Here is a 25933-nt window from a genome sequence, read left to right as displayed (position 1 = left end):
CTAGTGTCCAGCAGGTCGGAGAAAAGGATAACGGCTGGTCATTAAGTAAATTTTATGATCAACATTATTTCAACATGGTGAGGAAAAGCATGTTAGGTCAAGAAAATGAAATACTGTAGTGGACTTGGGTAAGTGGAGTAAAATGTGAAAATTTATATTTTTCCTGTAGTGGGTAAGGTCATGTGAGGTGGGTCTGTAAACCATAAGATGCCACAAGTCATGTCTTTAACATAGTATATGGTAAACCCCATCTGCTGCATAGTCTCACAGCAAAATAAATATTTGAAGTGATGGCCAATAATTATTTATACATTATTAAGAGCATTTTACTTTCATAACACAATAGTTTGTGGGTGTGTTACTAATGTTAAGTAGTGTGGGGCACAGGGCACTACAACGCAGCACTGTTTAGGTTGCGTATCAATTATCTGTCTCTCCAAACTCTGACTATTTTAACCAAACTCAAAATATTTAAATCTGGCACCAATTGTCTATTGTGTTTATATTACTTGGTGTTAGCACTTTATTGCATGACCCAATTATCAGTGGCTGCCTTATCATCTCCAGCATCATCTACTACAGTTACATTAATAATAAACAAGAAAGTACAGTAGAAATATTATGGTGCTGGACACATGAGAAAAAGCATGAAAATGGTAGGTAACTGGTAGTGAGTGACCGACGTGTTTACATTGGCCACCACTCACAGGATGATTGTATTTAGTGCACTTGGTGAGTATTTTGAGAGAAAATACGTACAATTTTGTATTTATTTATCTACCCTTCAACAGTTATAGTCTTCAAATTCGAACATGTGGTACACTGCTGATATTCAATATACTGTAGTGTATACAATTCCATGCATGCAACTAAGAAACACAGCACTTAGCAACTCTGTATCCCACCAACCTTTTGGTAGTCCCATTACAGTTCTTGATAGAAAAAGGACTTTATAAATCAAGTAAATTATTAGTGTGTTAGTGTCTAGAGTTTTACGACTACATTATGCTCGAGTGTGTGTTATATAGTAAAGTTAAACTGGTGCTAATTAAAGGTTGTGCTGCAATGTCTAGTCTGAGTGGTACACAAGACTCTCCTGTACCTTAACAAATGTTAGTGCATTCTAAAAAGCCGTAAAATCTAGATTCACATGTCAGCAGCTGTGACTCCAATAAATTAGTTACATCTATTGAGTACCCCATGTTGCCTAAATTCAGTGGCGTTGTATCACATTACAGGCAGATTGTGTTCAGTAGTGGCCACCAGCAACTCTCACCCCATAAGATGACAATTTTAACTACTCAATAAATACACCATTGGAGTAATTGGGATCATTAATGTGTAAATTCCATTTCACTCTGACCAGCAAATACTGCCTAGCAAGGATTACAGTACTTTGATTCAAAGCTCTTAATTATAAAATATAAACATTGTAAAATCATTCAAGATCAGCCAAACCAACCTTTATGTTAATAAAAGTTAGCAAATCATGAAACTCTAATCAATACTTTTTCATAAACAGTATATAAATTTTTTTTGAGACAGACCTCTTGCCAACTATCAGTGTATCCTGCGGGGAGTTTGTTAGTGACAATGGAGTGGTCACTTACTGTTCAACTGTCATAGAGAGAGTATATGTCTGAGGCTAACACAATCATTTTTTTACATTATTTCCAAGATATGATAAATTGTTTAATTTTCACCTAATTTGCACTACTGTACGTAAAGTTGTTGAAACAAGATTCTGATCAGAGGCGAACTCCCACTCCCATCATCCTGTACTAGTGACCTGCAGTTAACATATACTGTACAGTACTTATAATGATGCCATGTGTCAGGACCACTATGCTCATTTTTCATGCATACTTTTAAAATATTTTATACTATAACTAAGCCATGAAGCCAAAAATTCAGTTTCTATCCTTTTAATGGACAATCTAACTATGTACTGTATACCACTGACAAAAAAGGTCTGTAGTTAACCTTTAAAAACCCATATGTAACAAAAACCTGGCACTAGATATACCACACCGTCCAAACTTTGGTTAGTGGTAAGTAATAGAGAAACTAGACTAGAATATTTGATGTTAAGCATATGGACAATTGCTTCACCACACGCTGTCGTTGACCACAAACAAGTAAAGGTGTACAAAGAGATCCTTATGTTCCCACTACAAAAGGCTACCAAATACATTAGCATTCTATATACTGTATGAAGTCATCTAGAAGGAAACATTTGCTTAATCTCCAACTAGCATAACATTATGACTCAACAATGTTGGATTAGTCGCCATCAAGGAAGTAAGATACAAGCTACAACTATCTTTACCTTGTGGTTCCTCTGGTGTTCGTGAAGACTCGCTCTACTACCAAAGCTGTCAATATGCCTCAACTCTCCACGCTTATGAGGGAAGTGAAAAGTGTAACCCAGCCCTTCAGTAGTTGGATATATAGTACTATAATATACATATCTTAGATCTTTTTAGCTTTACTGAGTCAACAATTACAAAAATCAAGAACAAAACTGAACACAAATAATTCAATAAAAAATACTTATGTTATCATTAAACATAAAAAAGTTCTTGTAATGTAGAAATAATATATATATTCAAGCGCTCTTAACCTGAGTTACATAAATCTTTGTTTAGATACCATGCAAGAACATGCACTAAATCCTGTTGTAATACTAAAAGTTCATCATCAGCACACAACTCCATAGGCTACACTATATAAAAATCTAACTTCTAACTTCAAGTGGTAAAATTATGACTAAACCAAATGGGAAAGAAACTGATGATACACGTGTACTTGAAAAAATTGACAGTAGTCTTTGGGCTTGGGGAAAATGTAAAATTGGCCAACCACCAGAAAAACAAAACTAGACAACAGCCCAAAATGTACGGTTCCATTAATCATCCCCACTAACTACACTCTCCTAATTTACACATTTAAAAGTCATCCAAGGAGTTAAAGTTGGCCTTGAGCCTTGACACCCATAAGAAGGATGCCACTCACTAAAATAACATTCAACGTGAGAGATAACGTCATTCACCAAAACAAAGATAACTAGGTATATATAAAACGCAGTACCGTACACATTGGTAAATCAGCACACCAATATATTTCCCCCAAAGAATTCCTCAACCAGAGTAAGCTTCTACGTTATACTGATTAAAAGCCTAAAGGTGAATATGGACATCAAACTTGTCTCTATTTATACTAACAATGATAATAAGGACATGCCAAACACTCTCCTTACATGCCAGTTACAAATTCACCAATCAAAAGATGGAGAACACAACCAAGATATAACTAACTTAACCATAAAGTGTAAAGCGAGTCATTACAGAGCCCTAACTAGCACACCACATAATGGCTCCTTCCAATCCATCACTAAGAAATGACCCAGAAGGTAGGAGACTTTTTAATAATTATCTGCAAGTGTCACAAATTCAGAAGTTTGGACATTTTTCATATAACGTTTGAAAATGTATCTGGTTTATTATCTCCCAAAACTCTAGAGAATGGGTCTTTAAGTGAGTCATCAATGGTATAAAGCCGTAGTTCGTCCTTCCCCTAATCTTCAATTAAATCTACCATTCATATAAAGTATCAATATACAACTGTGGTATCAGCAAATGATGGCACCTTACCTTGGACTGTTCCCTGATCTCCTGTTCATAAGTGGAGGGAGCATTTCCATGTGCACGACGAACTGGAATGTTGCGAGTTTTATCTTCTTCTGCCGAGAGGGAGGACACTAATGACGCATCTGGCCGGAAGTCTGGGTGTTTGGTGTTGATGTATGCCAGCTCAATTGCCACAAGATTTTCAACCTAAGAGGCAAAGAAAGCTACGTTAACATTTTTCAGCTCTTAGAACAAGCCAGCAAAGTATTACTGATAACTTTGGGGGATTTCATTCACAAATCAAAGCATGTTTTTTCTCTCCCATAACTTAGAATATTCATAAACAGAGGCTTCATAGATCAGGGTTTACATGTAGAATAGACCCATTAAATCTGGAAGCAAAATTATCAGTGATGCTTCCAACTGCCTTTAAAATAGAAAAATCTGCTTCACCACCACATAATTTCCTTCCAAATCCAGACCCAACAGCCCCTAATAGGCCAGGAAAATAAACCACCAAAGACAGACTGGATTACTCACTGTAAAATCAGAGTCACAGTATAAGGTGCTGATTCCCAGTTGCACTCAAATGGAATCGTAAGACAAACTTAATCAACACTCCTAAAACAAAACAAGTATAATCTTTAGCTAAACACTAACACCAAGGACTGTGTGGTTAAACAATTAAGAGATGTGGAGTGAACATAAGGTCCACCTATTCAGCAGTTCTCATCACTGATAAAGGCAGGGGTATCGCCAGCCACAAACATTCCTTCATTCTGCATAAAACGACACGAGCTCGGTGAAGGACCGACAGCTGAGGGAAGGTGAACATACACACACACCTCTCAATGTATAACCCCAAAATTCCCAGCCAGGGTCACATTTCCCATTGTTTCTTATGGAAAACAGCCACAGCAGTTTTGTAAATCACACATTCACATATCACAAGGTCATAGAATACCTGACCTTGTAAAACAGAAATCTAAATCAGTTCTAAAAGTCAAAACATTTATATTTGCAATTTTTTTACATAAAATGGAAGACTATAATTTCTTTTACATCTATTTTATTTCACTTGAATAAAAGTAAACCGTACTTGTTCCTACCATGCAGTTGGTGGGTGGTAGACGTTCTTGCGCAGTAGCTGTGTCACTACATCGACAATTTTTTCATGAAGTTTTGGGAAACGTAACATTTCTTGTTGAACCTTTGGAAAATTAATGCAATTACAGTACTAAGTAAGGCTAACTGATAAATGTTTATGGGGTAACTTTAGAAGAATCATAATCAAATTAGTGTACAATATTAAAGATTGTTGCTTTTTATTGTAAAATTGTCTTAAAATTCCATAAGTGGTGTCCTGGTTACTGTTTGTTAATAACACTCTCCCTTTACCTGGGAAGCAAGATATTCAATTTCTATATAACATTATTATTTCTGATGTACTATAAAGAAAACTTTATAACATTGTGTTTTGATAATGAATCAATAATTACCTCTGTTCCACAAAACTGAATGATTCTCTGCATCTCCTCATGAACCAACTCCACACACCGCATGGATGGTTCTTCCAGGCGGCGAATCTGTCGCTTCACCAACAGTTCAAATGAAACCTGCGGAGAGTTGGAAACACTAATGAGTATAATTCTCTCTCACTAGACAAGATTGTGTACAAAATACCCAGATGTATAACAAGTATCAGCTTCTTTAAAACATGTCAACATTAACCATAAGTCATCCACCACCAAATGTCATAATACAATGGTTTAAAGAGAAGATCCTGCTTACAAAATATAATGTGTAAGAGTTCAAAGTTTTATATAACCAACTCACTTATGTTGACTTTTATGATAAAATGTGACTTACCTCAGGTACAAAGAGGGCAGGTCTAGGCCCGGTAGCATTGCGGATTGCTGTGAGTATATCCATCTGCGTGAGGCAGGCCAGAGGATGAATGCTGTCCAGTTAACGACCAAAGGTTTCGTGGAAAATATAACGAATCTGAGCACCTCCACAGCTGTTGGTGAAGACGGAATACAATACTTGAAATATAATTAAATCCTTTAGAAGTTTAGATAATACTGTATTTTCTAAGTCATTCAAGAACCTTTTACATAACACTATGTTCCATCTCTGAAGAATCTAAAGCTAATTAATAAATAGTGTACCTGTCAAGACACCAATTTAGTAAAATATAAGATCTGTCTATATGAAATAGTCATTTTCTGAATAAAAAAAAAAAAAAAAAAATACAAATTGCAAACTTAATCTGCCCAGTTTATTTCAATATGTAAAGTTTCCATTTCTTCAGGTGTCAAAAGTTCATTTAGACTGGTCTGGCTATCAACTGTTCTAGTTTCCACTCCTAAAACAGTTCATAGATGAATTTGTATATACAGTATGATGACCAAGTGAGACTACAAACATTCATCGACTCTAAACATAATATATTCCTTATACTCTACTGTAATTATATAACCAATACATTTTATTTTATTGTTTCAGCTTGATCTATGCCTTACTCAGTCACTGTGAGGGTGTGTATTGCCCCTTATTTTCTCTTTTCCAGAAATGTTCACTTCTACAACATTTGGAAACTCACAGTTCAGTAGTTTCAATATTCCTGGCAGTACCCTCAATTGTCTGGCAGTAAGCAGCATTAAACTTGGTGATAATCTGCAAGAGAGTCTGAGCCTTGTCCTGTACATCATCACCATAACTGTTCAGGAGTGACTGGAACTGAGACATCATCATCGTGACCCGGGTCTGTAAGGTAACCGTCAAATGTCTTACTGTCTTGATAAATCAAACATTACTTACATTTTTATTTACAGTATATTATTTAACACTGAAATACTCTCACAGTTAGCAGGTCTAAAATTTCAAGCAACAACTGCTTAGACACAAGACACAAACATACATTTCCTCCCACGTGAAATATGAACCCCAAATGAAATTCATTAACGTCCACTCTCTCCCTTATTAATTTCTCCATAACTCTTTCCACGACTTTTATATCCTGATTCAAACTTTTGGGCCTGTAGTTTCCAAGCTCAAGTACCTGTACCCACAATCATGCTCTGCAGTGTCACCATAATTGTTTTAAGTCAATTTTGCCAATATCGTCATACCAGCAGTCTGATGCTTTCAATATTTCTGCAATTCCAAACATCCAAAAATCTCTTCTTCCTTGATTTTAGCCAAGCCAGCTAATGTTTTTCTCCAAACTAATGAACAAACCTTAATGAGAAGTCTATGGTACCTTTAAGAAAGCTCACATTACTACAACACACTAAGTGCCACAAACCTTTAATTCTGGGAGACAATCTCTGATATGATGCATCAGCAGTCTGTTTAGGGTCTTAGCCAGGTAGGGGGTGCCATTCCGGTTTGCTAAAGTAGGATATCTCCTCTGGAGGAAGGCTGCTTCATCTGCCAACGCTTTCTTTATTGACTGAAAAAGGCAAGGAATCATATAGCGCTATTCTTCCGCTGAGCCTGTCATACAGTGTAAGGCTGTTACTGAAGCTGGAGGAATAAGCTAGAACACAGCCTCCAAATTCCAACTTATTTTTTTTTTTATTAGTTTATTACATGAACTTAACAAACAATAGTTCACAATAGCTGAACACAAGATGCAAAATTAATATATGCAAAGAAAAATACAGTTCATAAGTGAACACCATAGCCTGTGTACAAAATGCCCAAAAAAAAATACATTAATGAAGAAGCAAATCTAATCTTTATATGCACTCAATGTGGTACAGAACTTTAACTGGCAAGGAAACTAGGTATGATAGGCTGTGGGAATTCAGTGAGATATTGCTGCACAGTACACATTAAAAATTCTCAGCTGATCTTCATAGTTAAAAATTTTGGCAACTATCTCCCAAAACACCTTTAATTTTTAAGGACATTTTACGTGATACATTGGACTTGACAAGTACAGTATTGACATTTTGATTTATTTTTCTGCTTGAAGCATAAAACAAATATTAAAAAGCAACATTACAGTAGTATAGGGTACAGAAAATTCTCTCTTGTAGGTTCAACTCAACTGTGATTCAAATTTACTCTTGGACTGAACACATTTCTTCTAACCTTGCCATCAATGATGTCTTGCTGTGACCTATTTAAACCCAATAATGCCCAGCTTCACAGGTATAACACGACCACACAGTGTATCAATGGCATCAGTACCTGAAACACAAAATCTTCAATGTTTGTACTCTAGTTATAAACACACTATACGTATTAATACAATGATAAATTCTCTATTAAGTGTAAAGTGTAAATCATTCATAGATAAATATGCTGTGATGTAGAAAAGTTTTGTTTCCTGTGTTGTTCGTCGTCACCACCAGCATTAAGACTGACCACACAGTTGCCTTCCAAAAATTAATGTTACTCATCAGATACCACACACCCAAGTTGAAATAGTACAACACCATCAGCGCTTAAATACCCTACCACTGCTCATCATGCCTTAAGGTAATATGAGCACCATCAATGCTGAAAGAGTGGCAACCAGGGCATTTTTTCTTCCTTTGTTAAAAATGGCCCCAAACAGCTATCATTCAAGCCTCTCACTTCTAAAGTACAGTAAATGACCATGAACTGATAAGCAATTTTATACTGAAATTTCAAAAATAAGCAAAATAAGCATTTATGACATTTTGCCTGAACAATGAGGCTGTACTAGTCATTACTTAACATATCTTGTCTCAACCGAGCACATACAGTAATCACTTTGACTTTGTGATTTTAGATATTTGACTCTAAAATTCTCTCAATAGCCTCAAGTAAAGATCATAATTTCTTACTTTTAAATTTTCATGAGACCATAAGCCTCTTATTACATACCTGCATCCATTAAGTCTAACTTGGTGACAACAGCCAGGGTTCGTCGGCCATCAGGATCTACTTCTTTGGACATCTTTAAGCTCTCCGATGTGGCCATGTCCATGTTGGCCGAAGTGACAGCCAGAATAATGGAGTTGGGATTTCCAATATAATATAAAATCAATTGATGAATCTGAGTTTCAATGTCTTCTGGTTGATCACCAACAGGAACCTGTGGATGTGTATGAGTACAGTATAATAATAATATAAATTCTGAGACACAACAAACTACTTCTTTGTTATATAAACAGTATTGTTAATTAGGTCTAATTTATTTGGCCTATCACATGAGAAGGGTGAACTAAGCATCCTATCACAGACATCAAGGGGATGAAAATGAGAATTCAGTAGTGTGTTCTCTTCAACTACAGTAGAAGCAATTTAGGATGAACAATAACCATTATCTTAAGAACACCACCGACTATACCTGTAATACTCCTTCCCTTCAACCCAAAGACATATTTTAATGCTATTTAGTACAACAGAGGTCCACAATCTATAGACCTACCTTGGTTAACCCTGGTAAGTCCACCACAGTTAAATTGACAACTTTATCGGAAAATATCCTAAGTCTGATGGGCTCGTTGCAAATTCCCTTGTTGTGCCCAGCCACCTTAGCTGTTTCTCGCTCAATTTCATCCCGGACTTCATCAAAATCTGTGAAGGTTTTCTCTTTCATGTGAAGAAACTGTGCCCACTCCTCCAGTTCCAGAGTGCCTAAAAGAAAAAGAAAAGAAATACAATATAATATATGTATAAATGTGTACAGGGTTTCCATCAACCCTAAAATTCATATCAAAGGAAAGTACAGGTACAGTATGTTTATACTACGGTATTTATAAGATGGCCATGTACATAATAATAGTTACTCGAGTGTAAACTGTTCAAAACCGACTGGTGTTCTGGGAGGAGCATTAAGTATATTTCTGCTATGTTGTTTTGTATAACTTGTATCCCATCCTTCAATTACCTTGTAAGGCTACTATACTATACTATACAGTACCATGATGAACAAGCATAATTGAAATAACACTGAATGAAAGTCATTACTTTTTTTTACAAGAGAAAATTTCAGGTGTACTTGTAGAGGAATTTCAGTGTACATACAGTAGACCCTTGCCATTTGCGATTTCAACAATTCGTGGTAAGTAGATTATTATTATTTTCGGGGAATGGCCCACCTGGGCACAGGTCATCGACCCTAACGGGGCCTAGGGGACGAAAAAATAAGAATAAAAATAAATTCAAAATAGAAAAGAAACATTATACAGTAAATCTACATCATGAAGATGCCGGAAAACCAGCTTTTTGAAGTGGTGGCCAGCTTGTAAGCCTTTTCCCGCAGCACAACGAGTCACCCCACACAACATCTTGTGTTGTACTCTCAGTACTTTAGTGTTTCTGTGTGAAATGGCCCCTAAAAGGCTGCCTAGTATCACTGCTAGTGTAGTGAGATGTCAAAGGCAGAAGTCAGTGATGACCCTGACAAAAGTTTATTATTAGATAAGTTAAAAAGAGAGGATGAGTGCTGCCGCGACTGGTCGGTTGTTTGGTATAGGTATACAGTAGTGCACTAAGGTAGTACAAGTTGCAATTCGCGGTTTTGCCAATTCGCACCATTCCTTGGAACCTATCTCTCACGGACGGCAAGGGTCTACTGTACTAGCAATTTAAAAAGTACTTTTTAATCATGATGCTAATCCCTCTCCGTTTCTCTTTATATTAATAGAGTTTAAAAGAAATCATTAAAATAGCTTACTTGTACATTTACATAAGAGTTGATGAGTCAAGTCACAAGTCAGAATATCACGAGTCTCTTATGAAGTTGCAAGTCTCGACTCAAGTAAGATTACATCCGAGTCAAAGTCAAGGCTCAAGTCCACATAAAGAATGACTCGAGTCCCTACATCTCTGAGAAAGCATCTGATATAATGGGTTTATGTAAGCTATATACAGTACTGCACCAACACTATTTACAGTATAAGAATTGAGCAAAATTACAGTAGTTCTAAAATATTGTGATAAAAACGATATTATGGAAGTGGTTGAGAAATTCAAATAGCCGAGAATCATGTTATGACAAAATGGCATGATGCACAGTGACATCAGGCTGAAGGGTGAGTGGAGAGGTGGAAGGCATTCGTAAATGAGGAAGGAATGTAAGCATGGAGGGTAAAAACTGGGAAATACTGTAGTACACTGTACCTCACACTCTAACAAACTACACTGAAATAAGAGCATATAATGAAACCATCTCTAAAATTGAGATGAGAAATAACTACGTATATCAGGTGTTTGTAATAGCAGAGGGCAGAGATAGTGGATGAAGAGAAGCTCAGCAAGATGATATGGCCATGGTAGATTCACTATGAAAAAATTGCCTTTAAAGAAATTGGAAACACAAACACCACTACAGTTTAAATATTTGTGTTATTACAGCAACAACATGCGACAAACATTAGTTCCAGTAAAATATTACACCACAGGCAGAGGTCCTGCTTCCAACTGCACCAGGCATTTAAATACTCCTCTGGCTTTCCAGTTATCTGAAAAAGTCAGTACTGTATTCACACTTCTCAAAAAACACGACAGTTTTTGTAAACAAGACAATTAAAAATATATTGGGTAACTCAAGGATTTCATATTCTAGGCCTGTTAGAAGTTACACAACATTACTTTTGATCTGGCAAGGGGTGTTACATTAAGTCCATTTTTGATAACATAATACTGAGATAAGTCCGCTCTGATCATCAACACCAATACTGTACAGCTGAATCTATAATCAAAGGAATATTTGGATTGACTCGCTCTCACCTTAAGTACAGTACACAGGAATAGGTTATCTCTGGCATGGTGGAGTAAGACCCACTTATTACCTGTAGCCAAACTAACACCACTCCACACAAAGGTACAGTAGTAAGTTAGACCACCCACTTGTTGTGACCTCTGGTTATATCAGGTGTCTCAGAGTACTGGTGAGTTAATCAGATTTAACTCCACTTGTTATGTATTACAGACACCCTCATTTATTAAAGCTTGCAGTAAAAAAAAAAGTCCCACGCCTTTATTTATGAGCAAATAACCAGTTTATAATTTTATTTCATTAGTACTGTATTAATGAAAAATGGCAAATATAATGCTTTTTTTGTTATCAGTATGCTTATTTATTTCACTAACATATCTTTATTCTCTAAAATTTGCCATGTTAATAAGTCTACAAATAAGCTGTCAGTGTGTCATCCTTCTCGTCACCCACACCACCACACATCCAGCCGCTAAACCAGTTGTAAATTCTGTTGTGCATTACAAAGAGTCCAGCAAGAGGGGGGGCCAAGCTAGACAATCCATAAAACACACTACTGTACTATCACTACACAGAACACATACAGCAATTCAGGAAATACTCTGACAGTTCACAACACTAAAACATTTACACTGGCTACTAACACACTAACTCTCTTTAATAGAGATAAATTTACTTAGTAATTTGAACCTAAGACTCTGAATCTCATTCTCTATCAAGGGTCCAGTGCATTCTTTTCCACACCTGCATACAGGTATGTCTCTTCACACTAGCCTATCAAAGAACAGCACTTTCTTCTAATGCACATCCAGTGAAAGACGAACATGGACTGAACACCCTTTGTCAGATCAGCACTGATTTAAAGCTACAGATTTTCCTAAGAGTATTATTACACTATGTTACCTGGAGTTGGGGGATTACTGAGGCTATGTCTGGACCCCGCCTTCTTGCGAGGAGGACCACGTGGGCTTGGCATGGCATCACGTAAGCATTGCCAAACGGATTTACCTGCTGGTCTGACTTGTCAGTGGAGTATTGACTTTCCTTAACAAGAGTTTGTCTTATTTAAATATATGTGAATTTTTCATTAAACATCATGAGAAAAGAATGTGTTTATAAAACTTAGTGGATGAATAAATTACAGTACAGTACGTATGTCAATAAATTATATGCAGTACACAAAACTCCTACCTTATGCAACCAGTCATGTCTTAGTGAGTGAGCCTTGAAAATATCTACCTACCTACAGTACTTACAATGCAAATGTTGATCAATTTCATGCATAAAAAATATGCTGTACTGTCAGGTAAAATTTGTTCATTGAAACTCAGATAGATTACAAAGTGATGCCTACTTAACACTTTTTTAATCACTGTAATTATATTTACAAAAAACTTCAACAAAATTAACATTAAATTAACATCATCCTTTACATTCAGCATCTCTTGGTAGCTATCTGAGGAACATCTGAACTTCTTGACTGTAACTATGAACCAATGTGCCTCGGTTAATGTACTGTACCCACCTGTCTCTGCGGCGGTGCTGGTTGTCATCTTGAGACGTGTACACCAGCTGTAGCACCAACGGGCGTCGGGTGACAATTCCAACCCCTCGGGGAAGAAACGACCGCCCTACCAGGCTCTCTAATACACTACTTTTTCCTGAGCTCTGTTGACAAAATACATCACAGTATAGGTACAGGTACACTCTCCAGAATCTTTGGTTATAGAAATAATTGGTATTGTAATGTGGAAGCTATTGTAAAACATATCTCATGTAGGTTAATAGAGTAGAGTATAAGGAAAATATTTATAACCATTAAGAGAGAAGCCACTGATGGTAACATGTTCACTGAGTGTTATACTGTATGTTTGTTTCACACTAATGTCATCGAGTGACTGAGGGATGCGACGTAAGAATTCCCCATACTAAAGATCATTTATGTCAACAGTATTATATTAGTTTCGGTCATCCGGGAAATCGTAAGGGGGTCTGGGAGGGCAAGGCCCCTAGATAGATTAGGTTAGGATGGTTAGGTTAGGTTACATTAAGTTAGGTTACTTGGTTAGGTAAGGCTAGGTTAGGTTAGGTTAGGTTGGTGGGCTAGGTTAGGTTAGGTTAGGTTAGGTTAGGTTAGGATGGTTAGGTTAGGTTACATTAAGCTAGGTTACTTGGTTAGGTAGGCTGGGTTAGGTTAGGTTAGGGTTAGGTTAGGATGGTTAGGTTAGGTTAGGTTAGGTAAGGTTAGGTTTCATTAGTTTGTATATCTAAATACAAGGATGACCGAAACTATGATTTTACCCACGTCTACTTCCCTAAATGATCAATGAAGTAGTTTCACTGACTGGGATTTAAAAGAACTTTATAAACTTTGATTTTTTTACACCTGGAAATCAACTGTAAAAGCCAAAAATGTTTATAATGTTCATATAACGTACTTCATTCATTTACTACATCATAAAGAAGGAGACTATCAAAATACTATACATCATTGTTAAATATATTCCCCTCATAGAGTACGGTATTAACTATGATGTTTTACGGGAAATTAATTCGTATAAAAATAATAAAAAAATACAAGCAGACTCATCACAATTAACCTGTAATATACCTAACCTCCCAAACTAGGTTGAGTTAGGTTATTAGTTATATTAGTTAAAACTGCCAGTACCTGAGAGCCGACCACCACTATCTGAGGCAGCTGTATGGCATCAGCACCCACAGTGTTAAATACATCTTGTAGCTTATTTATAACAGGAATGAGGGCCTCCATTCTTCAGCTCTCACTCCTCCTCAGGATATTAAGAGGCAGAGTAGAGTAGAGGACAGTAGAGGTATAAGGTGTTGTTGGTCTGCGCCGAGGATCAGCTGTGGCGGCGCGGACACACATTAATATATCAACTAATGTCTAAGAATAAGAACACTCTTTTAGTTATAAATGAACAGTTATTTAATATTTTTATAACTAATTTTAAGGAAATTTATTAACATGTAGTGCTCAAATTACAAATAAATGTTTGTTAATTTGTGAATGTTTATATCCATGATGAAATACAGTGTTGTTTGTGACGTCACGGGGCGAGCGGCTTGAGTCACTGTTTGAAGTTCTTACTTGGAGTACTGGGACAGGCCCTTGAGTATACCTGAGCATGTGTCAGTATTAGTCAAGTCTGGACTTAAAGAAGCTCACTCTTGGTGCTCTCACAATATTCTTTGGCAGGGTGTTGGTGGTACAGCGGTAACGCGCAGAACTCTTATTAGTAATATGTCAAGGGTTCGAGCCTCGGCCGGTACACCGTGAGAAGGGTGTTACCCAGTGTGACCCACCAATCACCACAGGTTCCCGGTCCCCGGTTTCCTCCTGTACCACTATTAACACTGGATAAACCGCCTAAACGGCTAGTAAGCTGGTAAGTGGCGAATATGATTAAAAAAAAAGAGTTCACAACTCTTATTCTAAAGTAGCTAGGCCCAAGGACTACTCTATCCTTGGTTAGGCCTGTGTACATAATCGAGTGCTATTGTTTTTTTTTTTTGTTTTTGGGTATTAGTCCACCCGGGCACAGGTCACTGACCCACATCGGGGCCTGGGGGGCGAAAATGTAATAATAATAATAATAATAATAATAATAATAATAATAATAATAATAATAATAATAATAATAATTCTTAGTAAATATTTTTTTTAATAAATAATACAAAATTTAAAATAAAATAATAATGATAATAATAATGACAACACTGTAATAATAATAATAATAATAATAATAATAATAATAATAGAACCACAAAGATATGCAAAAATAAAAAAAAAAATCAAAAGTGAGAAACAATATAAATTGTGTATGTTGTGTTGTCAATAGTGAAAACAACTGACACCTGCAACTGTGTGTAAATGAGGCAGAAAGTCAGATCAGCAACCTGAGACTTGGTCACAATATTTGTGATGCCATATGGCAGCAGGGTCTACCATTAGACACCACATTATGCTTCCAATATCTTCCCAGGCGGTAGTACCTCCCTGTTTGATAACTGCCTACTACCAAATATATTTCTAGGCTAACCAAACAGGGGCGGATCCAGGAATATTAAAAGTGGGGCTCCAAGAAGTTTTGGGTAGGGAACATGGCGAGCATAGCGAGCCCACCTACTTTTTGGGGGCGCTGTAAGCTCCACATATTTTTTTTTAAATCTGACCAATATCATGGCCCTGTGTACTTGATATTAGGAGATATTTTGAGGTCAATAGTAATTACTTGTTATTATACAAAAACGTCTGCGTACAATACTACATTAAAGGATAAATATCGGAAATTTCTGATGAAAAGGGGGGCTGGACCCCCAGGACCCCCTGGATCCGCCCTTGCCTAATCTTATCTAACCTAACCTACTCTCTCTCTCTCTCTCTCTCTCTCTCTTTTTTTTATATATATATATATATATATATATATATATATATATATATATATATATATATATATATATATATATATATATATATAATCTTTTGTCATCTTTATAGACTAATCAGTATATATTACAAGAATAAATTTTAAATACAGTACAATAACACCATCTAAGATAGCATCACTTAGGGTCTTAGGTGTTTTCAGGAAAAAAAAACTTAAAATTTTTACACGTCCGGACCAAATGGTGGGATCATGTACAGGTGTACAGTACAGTACACGCCGAGAACACCTTCATTTTAAACAGTTAAATCTTGTTTTACAAGCGACAGGTCCCCAGAGTCCCCGTGATCACGTCGTAATGGCCATCATCAGAGCCGGTGTGGGACATATGGAAAGCAGCAGTGTAGGGAGGAGCAACAGAACACCGCACCCCGACCAGTCGACCACAGCCTCGCTATTATCATACCACCTGCCTGCACACATGTTGACCAGGTACCGGTCCTCACAGTTACCATCGGGTATATTTCACGTGGAATTATCTCGTTACAGTGATCCGTCCAAGAAATAAGTTTAATGTGCGTACACAGTTTTATTAGATCGCCATTTTGTCATAAATTCTGATAATCACGGTAAAGATAAAAACACCTGGGTAACCTACACAGATCGTGAGATGTGTGTGTTAACAGTTAGGTAATCTGAGGGTGTTCGTCAGGTTCTGCGTCCATATTAACTCACAGTGTATCGCCAGAGGTGTGTGGGAAGGGCGAGGCGGTCTCCTCCTGGTGCATGGGGAAGGCTCCACTGATTCTAGAACTGAAGGACACGTTATTCTTAAACTGCTCGTGTTTGTGTGTTACTCCAAGAACAATTACTTATGGGAGAATTACTGTTCCTGTTTATGTTTACCAATGAGCGGAAACATTAATTGAACTTGTCTGTGGCGAGTAAAGTGTTTAAAAGGCGAGCGAAGAGAGGAGGCGAGCAGGTGTATGAAGGTGTTTTGAGTGTTGTGATTGCGGGTTCTCGACCACTAAAAGCGATATTTTGATGGTTAAGAGATTCTGGGGGCGAGAAAGTGTTTCCCCTTATGTCCTCGTGCATGTGTGTGTGTGTGTATGTCTCGGCTGAATGGACGATGGAGTTAATATTCTAAGATGGTAGGACAGGACAGTATTTATTCTTGGTATTTACATTACTTACATTACTTACTTTTATTTCAGATAATTATTAATCTGACTCTATGAAATCAAGAGTAATGATGACAGAAGCTATGGAACACTTTATAAGGAAAACTTACAAAACAAACTGAAAAGACGATAAAACGAGTGCAGTGTAACCTAGCGAAACAACAAGACTGAGAGCTTAGTTTTCGTTGAAGTGTAGTATAGTGCTGTGAGTTGTCTCTGGTGTAGCTGTGGTTAGAACTGTAAAATACTTCTCCTTCAACATCCTAGAAGTGAAAAAAAAAACCACGTAGAAATTGTTAATAATATTTACCAACACCATGAAGAACTTTTATACCATTATACTGTTTTGTAAGTGCCAAGAGGATCCATTCTATACCTCTAAACTTCTTTTGTCTCCATAGTTCAAATTCTTCAGTTAATTTCGTTGCCTGTCTCCTTAAATACGTTCGATTTCAAGAATGTCTTTCATGTTATATTACAGTGACGTACAGTACTTAAGGATATGTAGGCAGACCAGAGTTGTGTAAATTCATATAATATTTATACGCCCTAGTCCATTACCGTCCTGTTTTTTTTTTCGTTTCTGTGATCTTAAAACAGCATTGTGATAATAACGTCAGCTTTACCTAACCTTTTTACATTTATTTCTCGTATAACAAATTGTAAAGCTCCTTTGTAATGCCCAGCCAATAATCATCACCTTACAAATGTCAGTGAAAATATTATATAGTCACCAGGGAACTGTTTTGGACAGACTGAATATATCGGAACATGAGTGTATCGTTAGTTTAAAGGGTCATTTGAAAATCAGCCAAGTCATTAATGAGTCATATAAGAGTGGATCTGATACTAATGTGATGCCACTTAATACTGTAGCCTAGTGTGTGTGTGTGTGTGTGTGTATTAACAAACTCTAAATTATTCACCTTATCGTACCTCTTCCACACAAGTTCCCACTCTTCCTTCTCGTCATCCATTCACTCCTCCTTACACCCTCTTCCTCTCACCGCATCTCCCCCACTTCTCTCAGTATCTCTCCCACCTTCCTATAAATCACACATCTAAACTAATACCCTTGTCTCCTCCTCCAGTAATAACAGAGAGCGCTGTGAGGACGATAACGGCGGAGCAACTGATACAGGACCCACCACCGACAACACCAGCAGGAGTAGACGGCCCCCTTACCAAGAACCAGGTGTCCATCCCTCTGACAGACGGGTAAACGACGCTGCTGGTGACAGATCCCGTCCACCAGTACTGTTTATCTAGCTGCTAATATATCACTGTTTCCTTACACAGATACAGTAGACAGATAGAGACAGTCACACACTTTCACCAGGTATTGTTTGGTTCAGATATTCAGGCCAATGACATACGTAACTTTATAACACAATATAACAATAACGTAATTAATACATAACATAAATAAAAAGACAGTAAACGAAGTAAATAAATAAATAAACACGAATAAATAATCAGATAAACAAGAATGGAAAGTAAATATGTGAATCAATAAATAAATAACATAAATATAAGATAAAAGGAAATGAACTCAGGGATAATCTGGCTATCCTCCACCCTATCTCCAACACTCCTCTCCTCCCTCACCATCATCTCCAACACTCCTCTCCTCCCTCACCATCATCTCCAACACTCCTCTCCTCCCTCACCATCATCTCCAACACCTCTCCTCCTCACCATCATCTCCAACACTCCTCTCCACCTCACCATCATCTCCAACACCTCTCCTCACCATCATCTCCAACACTCCTCTCTCCCTCACCATCATCTCCAACACTCCTTCCTCCTCACCATCATCTCCAACACTCCTCTCCACCTCACCATCATCTCCAACACCTCTCCTCCTCACCATCATCTCCAACACTCCTCCTCCCTCACCATCATCTCCACACTCCACCCGTCCTCCTCCCACGAGAAGTACCGCCCGTCACAGATAACGACGGCAAGAGTAACAGCCCTGTCTAATGCCTGTCAGCTGCCGTCACCGTTTTGTTACCCTGAGCATGAAAGTAACGGCGGTGACAGGTAACTTCCACTTCCTGATGGTGGCTTAATTATGTAAAGTACTGGATACATCCGTTGCTACTGTTACTGCTCCTTACGTCTTCCTACACCTGGTCCTTACTTCCTAGTCCTGTTACTTACTCTACTACTCTTGTTCCTTCCTTCCTTCCCTCTCCTGTTCCTTATTTCCTTCCTACTCCTGTTCCTTCTCCTTTCTCCTCCTGTTCCTTCTTCCTTCCTCCTGTTCTACTTCTTCCTCTGTTTTCCTCCACTCCTGTTCCTAATTCCTTCCGACTCCTGTTCCTTACTTCCTCCTGTTCCTTCCTACTCCTGCCTTTACTTTCTTCCTACTCCTGTTCCTTCCTCTCCTACTCCTGTTCCTTACTTCCTTCCTACTCCTGTTCCTTACTCTTCCTACTCCTGTTCCTTCCTTCCTTCTCCTGTTCCTTACTTCCTTCCTACCCTGTTCCTTCCTACCTGTTACTTACTTCCCTTTCTCCCCTGTTCCTTCCTTCCTGCTCCTGTCTTTCTTCCTACCCTGTTCCTTACTTCCTCACTCCTGTTCCTTCCTTCTACTCCTGTTCCTCCTTCCTACTCTGTTCCTTCCTTCCTACTCCCAGTCCCTTCCTTCCTACTCCTATTCCTTCCTTCCTACCCTGTTCCTTCCTTCCTACTCCTGTTCCTTCCTTCCTACCTCCTGTTCCTTCCATCCCACTTCTGTTCCTTCCTTCCTACTCCTGTTCCTTCACTTCCTACTCCTGTTCCTTCCTTCCACACTGTCTCTTCCTTCCTACTTCTGTTCCTTCCTCACTCCTGTTCTTACTCCAAATTAATGACTGTCTGCATCAATCTCATGCACACGAACCAGTGAGCAATAGTAACCTCATCCACACAACCACAGCTCATCCACACAACCAATCATTCACACAACCACAGTCCATCCACACACCCAATCATCCACACAACCAATCATCCACACAACCAATCATCCACACAACCACAGCTCATCCACACAACCAATCATCCACACAACAGTTCACATCCACAATCATCCACACAACCACAGCTCATCCACACACACAGTAAGAGTCACTATCTCCCTACACTGTTAAAAGTAAGGAGACGAGACGAGGGTATGTTGACACGGTGATAATAACAACACCCATTATTATTACAGGTTGGTATTACAGTCTTGGGTCAGGAGATACAGGTACAGTAAGTCCTCTGTAATTAATGACTTTCACACCTTGATACTCTCTAGGTGAAAGGAGAGGGGGGGGATTTTACGTGTGTGAAGGGGGAATTTATCTAGGTGAAGGGGGTTTTATCTAGGTGAAGGGGGTTATCTAGGTGAAGGGGTTTATCTAGGTGAAGGGGGTTTATCTAGGTGAAGGGGGTTATCTAGGGTGAAGGGGTTTATCTAGAAGGGGGTTTATCTAGGTGAAGGGGGTTTATCTAGGGGGTTTATGGTGAAGGGGGTTATTGGGTGAAGGGGTTTATCTAGGTGAAGGGGGTTTATCTAAGTGAAGGGAGTTTATCTAGTTGAAGGGGGATTATACAGGTTTCCCCATCACCATCACCATTACCATTTCCTTCTTCAGGTCGCTGGCAGGAGTGGTGGGGTCGGTGCTACTGACTGCGCTCCTCGGGGTGGCGCTGTGGTTAGGGGTGGCTGCCTACCTCTCACGCCCTCACACCTTCGTCAGGAGAGAGTAAGGAAGTTAGGAGTTGATGTGTGTGTGTGTGTGTGTGTGTGTGTGTGTTACTCAGGTGAAGAGGATATCTAATTAAGGTAGAAATCAGGTGTGTAGCTTAGGTGTCAAGGAGGATGAAGAGATAAAGACAGGTAGAGAGAGAGAGAGAGAGAGAGAGAGAGAGAGGAGAGAGAGAGAGAGAGAGAGAGAGAGAGAGAGGAGAGAGAGAGAGAGAGAGAGAGAGAGAGAGAGAGAGAGAGAGAGAGAGTTTTACATTATTGTGTTGCCTCTGTAGACTTTCTTGACAGACAGACAGACAGACAGACAGACAGACAGACAGACAGACAAACAGACAGACAGACAGACAGACAGACAGACAGACAGACAAGACAGACAGACAGACAGACAGACAGACAAAGAACCACTTACACTTGAACACTATACAAAAAAAAGAGTTAATTATATATCATTACCAGTTATTAGTTAATTATATTATTAACGACCATAGAAAGTGTCCGTGGAAGAGTATTACACCAGGTGTCTCAAATACCTAATTAGTCTACCTGTATAATAGTGTCCACTTAAACACCTTTTTCTTAATTAACCTGTCGATGTTTTCTCCTTTGTATTATTAGAAAGTTAGTTGAGGTGTGTGTATATTTTTCTCTCTGTATTTCTTCATATGTAAATTAGTATAATGATAGGCTAGGATAGGATAGGTTAGGATAGGTTAGGTTAGGTTAGGTTAGGTTAGGTTGGGTTGGGTTAGGTCAGGTTAGGTCAAAGGTCAAAAGATGGCTCTTTCCTTTTTGAAGATCCGTCCGTGTGTGTGTGTGTGTGTGTGTGTGTGTGTGTGTGTGTGTGTGTGTGTGTGTGTGTGTGTGTGTGTGTGTGTGTGTGTGTGTGTGTGTGTAAGATACTTTAAATCAAACACTGTCTCTTCTTATCTGTAGAGTGTGTGAGTAACAGACAGGTGAGAGAGACAGGTGGGAGAGACAGGTGAGAGACAGGTGAGAGACAGGGTGAGGGGTGAGAGGTGAGAGACAGGTGATAGACAGGCGAGAGAGACAGGTGAGAGGGTGTGAGAGGTGAGAGACAGGCGAGAGAGACAGAGAGAGACAGGTGAGAGGTGACAGACAGGTGAGAGAGACAGGTGAGAGAGACAGGTGAGAGAGACAGGTGAGAGGTGACAGACAGGTGAGAGGAGAGAGACAGGTGAGAGACAGGCGAGAGACAGGAGAGACAGGTGAGAGAGACAGGAGAGGTGAGAGACAGGTGAGAGGGTGAGGGTGGGGTGAGAGACAGGTGAGAGAGACAGGTGAGAGACAGGGTGAGGGGGAGGGGCGACAGTACATGTTATGGTCTATTGTAAGGTTGAGTCGGCAACGCCTAACTGACCTTCCCTCCACACATTCCCTCCTCCCTCCATACCTTCCCTCCACACCTTCCCTCCTTCCTCCACACCTTCCTTCCTCAATTCATATCTCATTAAATTTCTCTACTGTAATTTTATCACTTCATTAATCTCAGCTAATGAATGGCTCCACCGACCAATCAGACGACACTTCCGAGGACGAATGACGCTAGTTGATGTAACTGAAGGGAAATAGGGTAAAATAGGGTAATTGGCTTGACAGTTGATAGAGTTGATTTAACATAATAAGTATATACCAATTTGTCACTATGACTTTTTCAATGAAGCTTCCACTCATATTCAGACCTAGCTGGGTGTGGTGTTGGGGTACTGTGGGCTGGGTGTGGTGTTGGGGTACTGTGCTGGGTGGTGTTGGGGACTGTAGGCTGGGTGTGGTTGGGGTACTGTGGGCTGGGTGTGGTGTTGGGGTACTGTAGGCTGGGTGGTGTTGGGGGGTACTGTAGGCTGGGTGTGGTGTTGGGGTACTGTGGGCTGGGTGTGGTGTTGGGGTACTGTGGGCTGGGTGTGGTGTTGGGGTACTGTAGGCTGGGTGGTGTTGGGGTACTGTAGGCTGGGTGTGGTGTTGGGGTACTGTAGGCTGGGTGGTGTTGGGGTACTGTGGCTGGGTGTTGTTTGGGGTACTGTGAGCTGAGTGTGGTGTTGGGGTACTGTGGGCTGGGTGTGGTGTTGGGGTACTGTCGTAAAAGCTACATCAGGTTATTTCACTGATCAGAACTACTATATTTACTGAACGAGTATCATCAGTAAAATGTATAATGAATAATACTACCTTAGTGAATGTGGTTCATTTAGATGTAGAAAAGTTACTGGTAAGGTTTTTGGTTAACATGATTGTTCTGTGTAGTCCAAACAGGAGGAACTCTATGCTAGATATCCTGGCTGACACCGTGCACCGAGGCATGACGCAGCAGGCACAGAAGCTGCATCTCCGGTCTAATTTATCCCGGCCTTCACCTCGTCGACCACAACAGCAGCCGGGAAGGCCTCGACAGCAAGGAAGTCCTTACAAGTACCAAGCACGAACACGTCCTCAGCAGCAACAGCGGGAGGATGGACGCCCTCATCCTGACCATAACCAGATCGCTGTGGACACTCGACCTCCCGGCACCTGGAGGCAGAACCAAAACAATCTTCCTCGTCCCAGACCACGACACTCAACACGACCACCAGCCAGTGCGTGGTGCTACAGCCATTAGGATTCCAGAGAGCGTCTTTGGTGCTAAAGACAAAGTTCCTGGAGGAGGAGCCGTCGAGAACAAGGGAGAAGAATCATCAAGGGACGAAGCACGTCATTCTTTTTCCGACTCCAATTCCAATAGTTTCAATGACAGTGCCCTCCAGACCGCCCCATTTTCATTACCTGGAAGTTTTGTTAATACACACAGACGACGACAAGAGATAGATAATGTCACATATTACTATGAAAGGCCAGTCCTATCAGAGGCTATCCAGAACAGACGTACAAAACCCGCCACAGCCAAGAAAGATGTTCCTTACTACTCTGAACGACCACCGAGCCCTGCCAGAAATCCAGACCAACGACGACGCCCCACAAAACCACTCAGAGGCAACGTTGTGTCTGAGTCAGAGTTTGCTGCAGGACACACACACGTCTCTGGTCAACAGAGGCCCATTAATCTCCGTGGAGATGAAATAAATTACCACCGAAAACAACCTTCAGAGGCCGCCCAAGGGTCGAACAATAGACGCCGTCCCGTTATTACCGCCAGGGATAACGCCACCAGCCATATCCAGCCTCCCCTTGGACTGTTGAACCCTAAACCGAACACCTGGAGAGGCAGCGGCATAGATCAGACGCCCTCACAGAGACACTCAACTATTTGGAGTCAGAATAAAAGCAAAATAAAGGACCAGAGTGCATCTACACCCCCTGAGGACGACGCCAACACGAACGGAGATACGACGGCGTCTTCTAGCAGCCAAGAGTTTTACCCGACTACTCTCACTCCGGCTACGTCTCCCACAACATCGTCAGCTGGCGGGAGTGGCGGCGTGGCAGCGTCGGAGGATAGCGACATGCCGGACTACAACGATCTCTCTCTCTTTCAGCTACAGTACGGTGTACCTATTAACTGGATCCCCGGTGATAAAATGAACCACAGCTGACAGATGAAGCACGACAGAATTCAGATGATAAACATATAAATAACGAAAAAGATTAAAATTATGTATTTATTGTATTACTTCTTATGATAAAAACTATCAATGTATTTTAAACAACTTCCATATGTACTGTATAATACCTCAAAGTTTTATCCTAACACAAACTGACTACACATTCAAACATACATATAACATAATATTACATACGGTAAGAAACATATCAAGAACACGTTACTGAGACACATTAGATTACATCACAGTATTTTCTTCTCCCATGATAACGTTTGACCGAATTACGTGAAAAGGGCGCCAACATTAGACCAGCCATTAGTATTTTGTTACCTGTGGACGGTAAACACCATTTTGGCGGGAAGCTCTTAAGGTTGGGTATATCGCTGTCAGTAGGGCACAAACCACTTAACCTGTATTACACTATTGCTTAACCTTGGTATACTTTTGTGTATCAGGAACCTATATTTATCTAAGGATGTTATGGGGTTAAAAGTCAAATACACGAACATATTTTTAACTGTTCTTTGGTTATGTCCCTCATAGTCACCCACTCAGTCACTCTTACAGTCATCCACACAGTCGCAATCATTTTCAGTCATCTATACAGCCAGTCACCCTCAGTTACCCACACAGTCACAGTCGCCACCCACCATCACCGAACTAACAGTTACACGGTCACCCACAGTGCCCTCAGTCACCCACATACTCACAGTCACCCACATACTCACAGTCACCCACACACTCACAATCACCCTCACAGTCACCTACACAGTCACTTTCACAGTAATTAAAAAAGTCCTGGAGTGTATTTATAGTCCTGTAAAAACACAACCGTCTTTGTTTTTTGGTCCATTATTCTGGAACTAATTACCTAAACAACTGGTCTTAATAATATAAATAGTGTTGAGACTTATGTATTATTTTTAACCATCCTACAGAGGTCAAAGGTCACCAGAGAAGCCAAGATTTAAGATTTCTTAGCTCATGGTTGCATTATCCTTTAACCATTCCAAGGACTCACTATAGATATCTCTTGGTATAATCACCTAACAACAGCCTACATAACTATAGATCATCCTACATAGGTTATAGGTCGATGATTTGTCTAATGTTTTGTCCAGTAGTCTTTGGAAGGTCATCTCGTTCGGACACGTAACCACCGACTGGAGTAAAGTCCATACTACACGTCAAGATCATGGAGGAGTGGTCGCCAACCCTCAGATATGAAGACGGATTTTTTATTGTATATGTCTAAAGTGTCATTCTGCCTCTCTCTGTGTGTCTGTCTTGACTCTTCATCTTTTGTTAATACGGATCAGGTGTCACTGTTAACTATCGTGCGTGTCAGTGGACCACTTGCTTGAGAGGGAAAGTAGAAGACTTCCTGTTTGCTGCTGGAGGAGAGAGAGAGAGAGACACTGGTCGGCCGCTGCTGCTGTATCTGTATCACGCATCGCTAAATTACTTTGTTTCTTCCATCCATCAGACCTTGTTTATGAGACTCTGATACTCACATAACTGTACAGCTACAAGTCTCTTTTTAGTCTCTTTGTTCTTATATGAGGCAAGACCCTACACGTAGCACACAACAACCTTAATCAACTATTTCGTTACTAACACTTTTCTAGATACTGGCGATGTGATTGATAACCCCAGTCATTAAAAAGTTTCCCTCTGACACTAACATCCCTCCAGACAAGACACAATAGA

The 25933-nt window shown here is 39.6% G+C and overlaps 2 protein-coding genes across 3 annotated transcripts in view; one reads left to right on the top strand and one right to left on the bottom strand.

Annotated features, from left to right (window-relative positions):
• The window catches only part of LOC121859991 (dynamin-1-like protein), a 38158-nt gene extending 23935 nt beyond the window's left edge, over positions 1 to 14223 (bottom strand). The window contains 15 exon segments of the mRNA XM_042356989.1: positions 2330 to 2401; positions 3654 to 3836; positions 4739 to 4762; positions 4765 to 4839; positions 5129 to 5245; positions 5499 to 5649; positions 6235 to 6398; positions 6940 to 7086; positions 7734 to 7770; positions 7772 to 7832; positions 8496 to 8706; positions 9043 to 9251; positions 11429 to 11430; positions 12863 to 13005; positions 14009 to 14223. Of these exon segments, the coding sequence (XP_042212923.1) occupies positions 2330 to 2401; positions 3654 to 3836; positions 4739 to 4762; positions 4765 to 4839; positions 5129 to 5245; positions 5499 to 5649; positions 6235 to 6398; positions 6940 to 7086; positions 7734 to 7770; positions 7772 to 7832; positions 8496 to 8706; positions 9043 to 9251; positions 11429 to 11430; positions 12863 to 13005; positions 14009 to 14110 (1698 nt within the window). The 5' untranslated portion in view covers positions 14111 to 14223.
• Positions 14224 to 16920: 2697 nt separating this feature from the next.
• Positions 16921 to 24858, top strand: LOC121860004. 2 transcript variants are annotated; one of them, XM_042357017.1, is made up of 4 exons: positions 16921 to 17281; positions 18025 to 18151; positions 20560 to 20670; positions 22932 to 24858. In XM_042357017.1, the coding sequence occupies exons 1-4, from the start codon at positions 17251 to 17253 to the stop codon at positions 23281 to 23283; spliced, it is 621 nt and encodes a 206-aa protein (XP_042212951.1). In that variant the 5' UTR covers positions 16921 to 17250; the 3' UTR covers positions 23284 to 24858. The 2 variants fall into 2 exon arrangements, with proteins under 2 accessions (XP_042212951.1, XP_042212950.1); XM_042357016.1 differs by lacking the exon at positions 20560 to 20670 and having other exon boundaries at positions 16932 to 17281.
• The last annotated feature ends 1075 nt before the right edge of the window (positions 24859 to 25933 follow it).

The sequence above is a fragment of the Homarus americanus genome, unplaced genomic scaffold, assembly GCF_018991925.1.
Source record: "Homarus americanus isolate GMGI-L3 unplaced genomic scaffold, GMGI_Hamer_2.0 scaffold38393, whole genome shotgun sequence".
In the NCBI taxonomy this organism is placed as follows: Eukaryota; Metazoa; Arthropoda; class Malacostraca; order Decapoda; family Nephropidae; genus Homarus; species Homarus americanus.
Note: the sequence above shows the minus strand (reverse complement) of the source record. Positions and strands in the feature narration are given on the sequence as shown.

Coding starts and splice junctions, on each gene's coding strand:
- LOC121860004 (XM_042357016.1), top strand. CDS start 23,138: ATGGACGCCCTCATCCTGACCATAACCAGATCGCTGTGGACACTCGAC.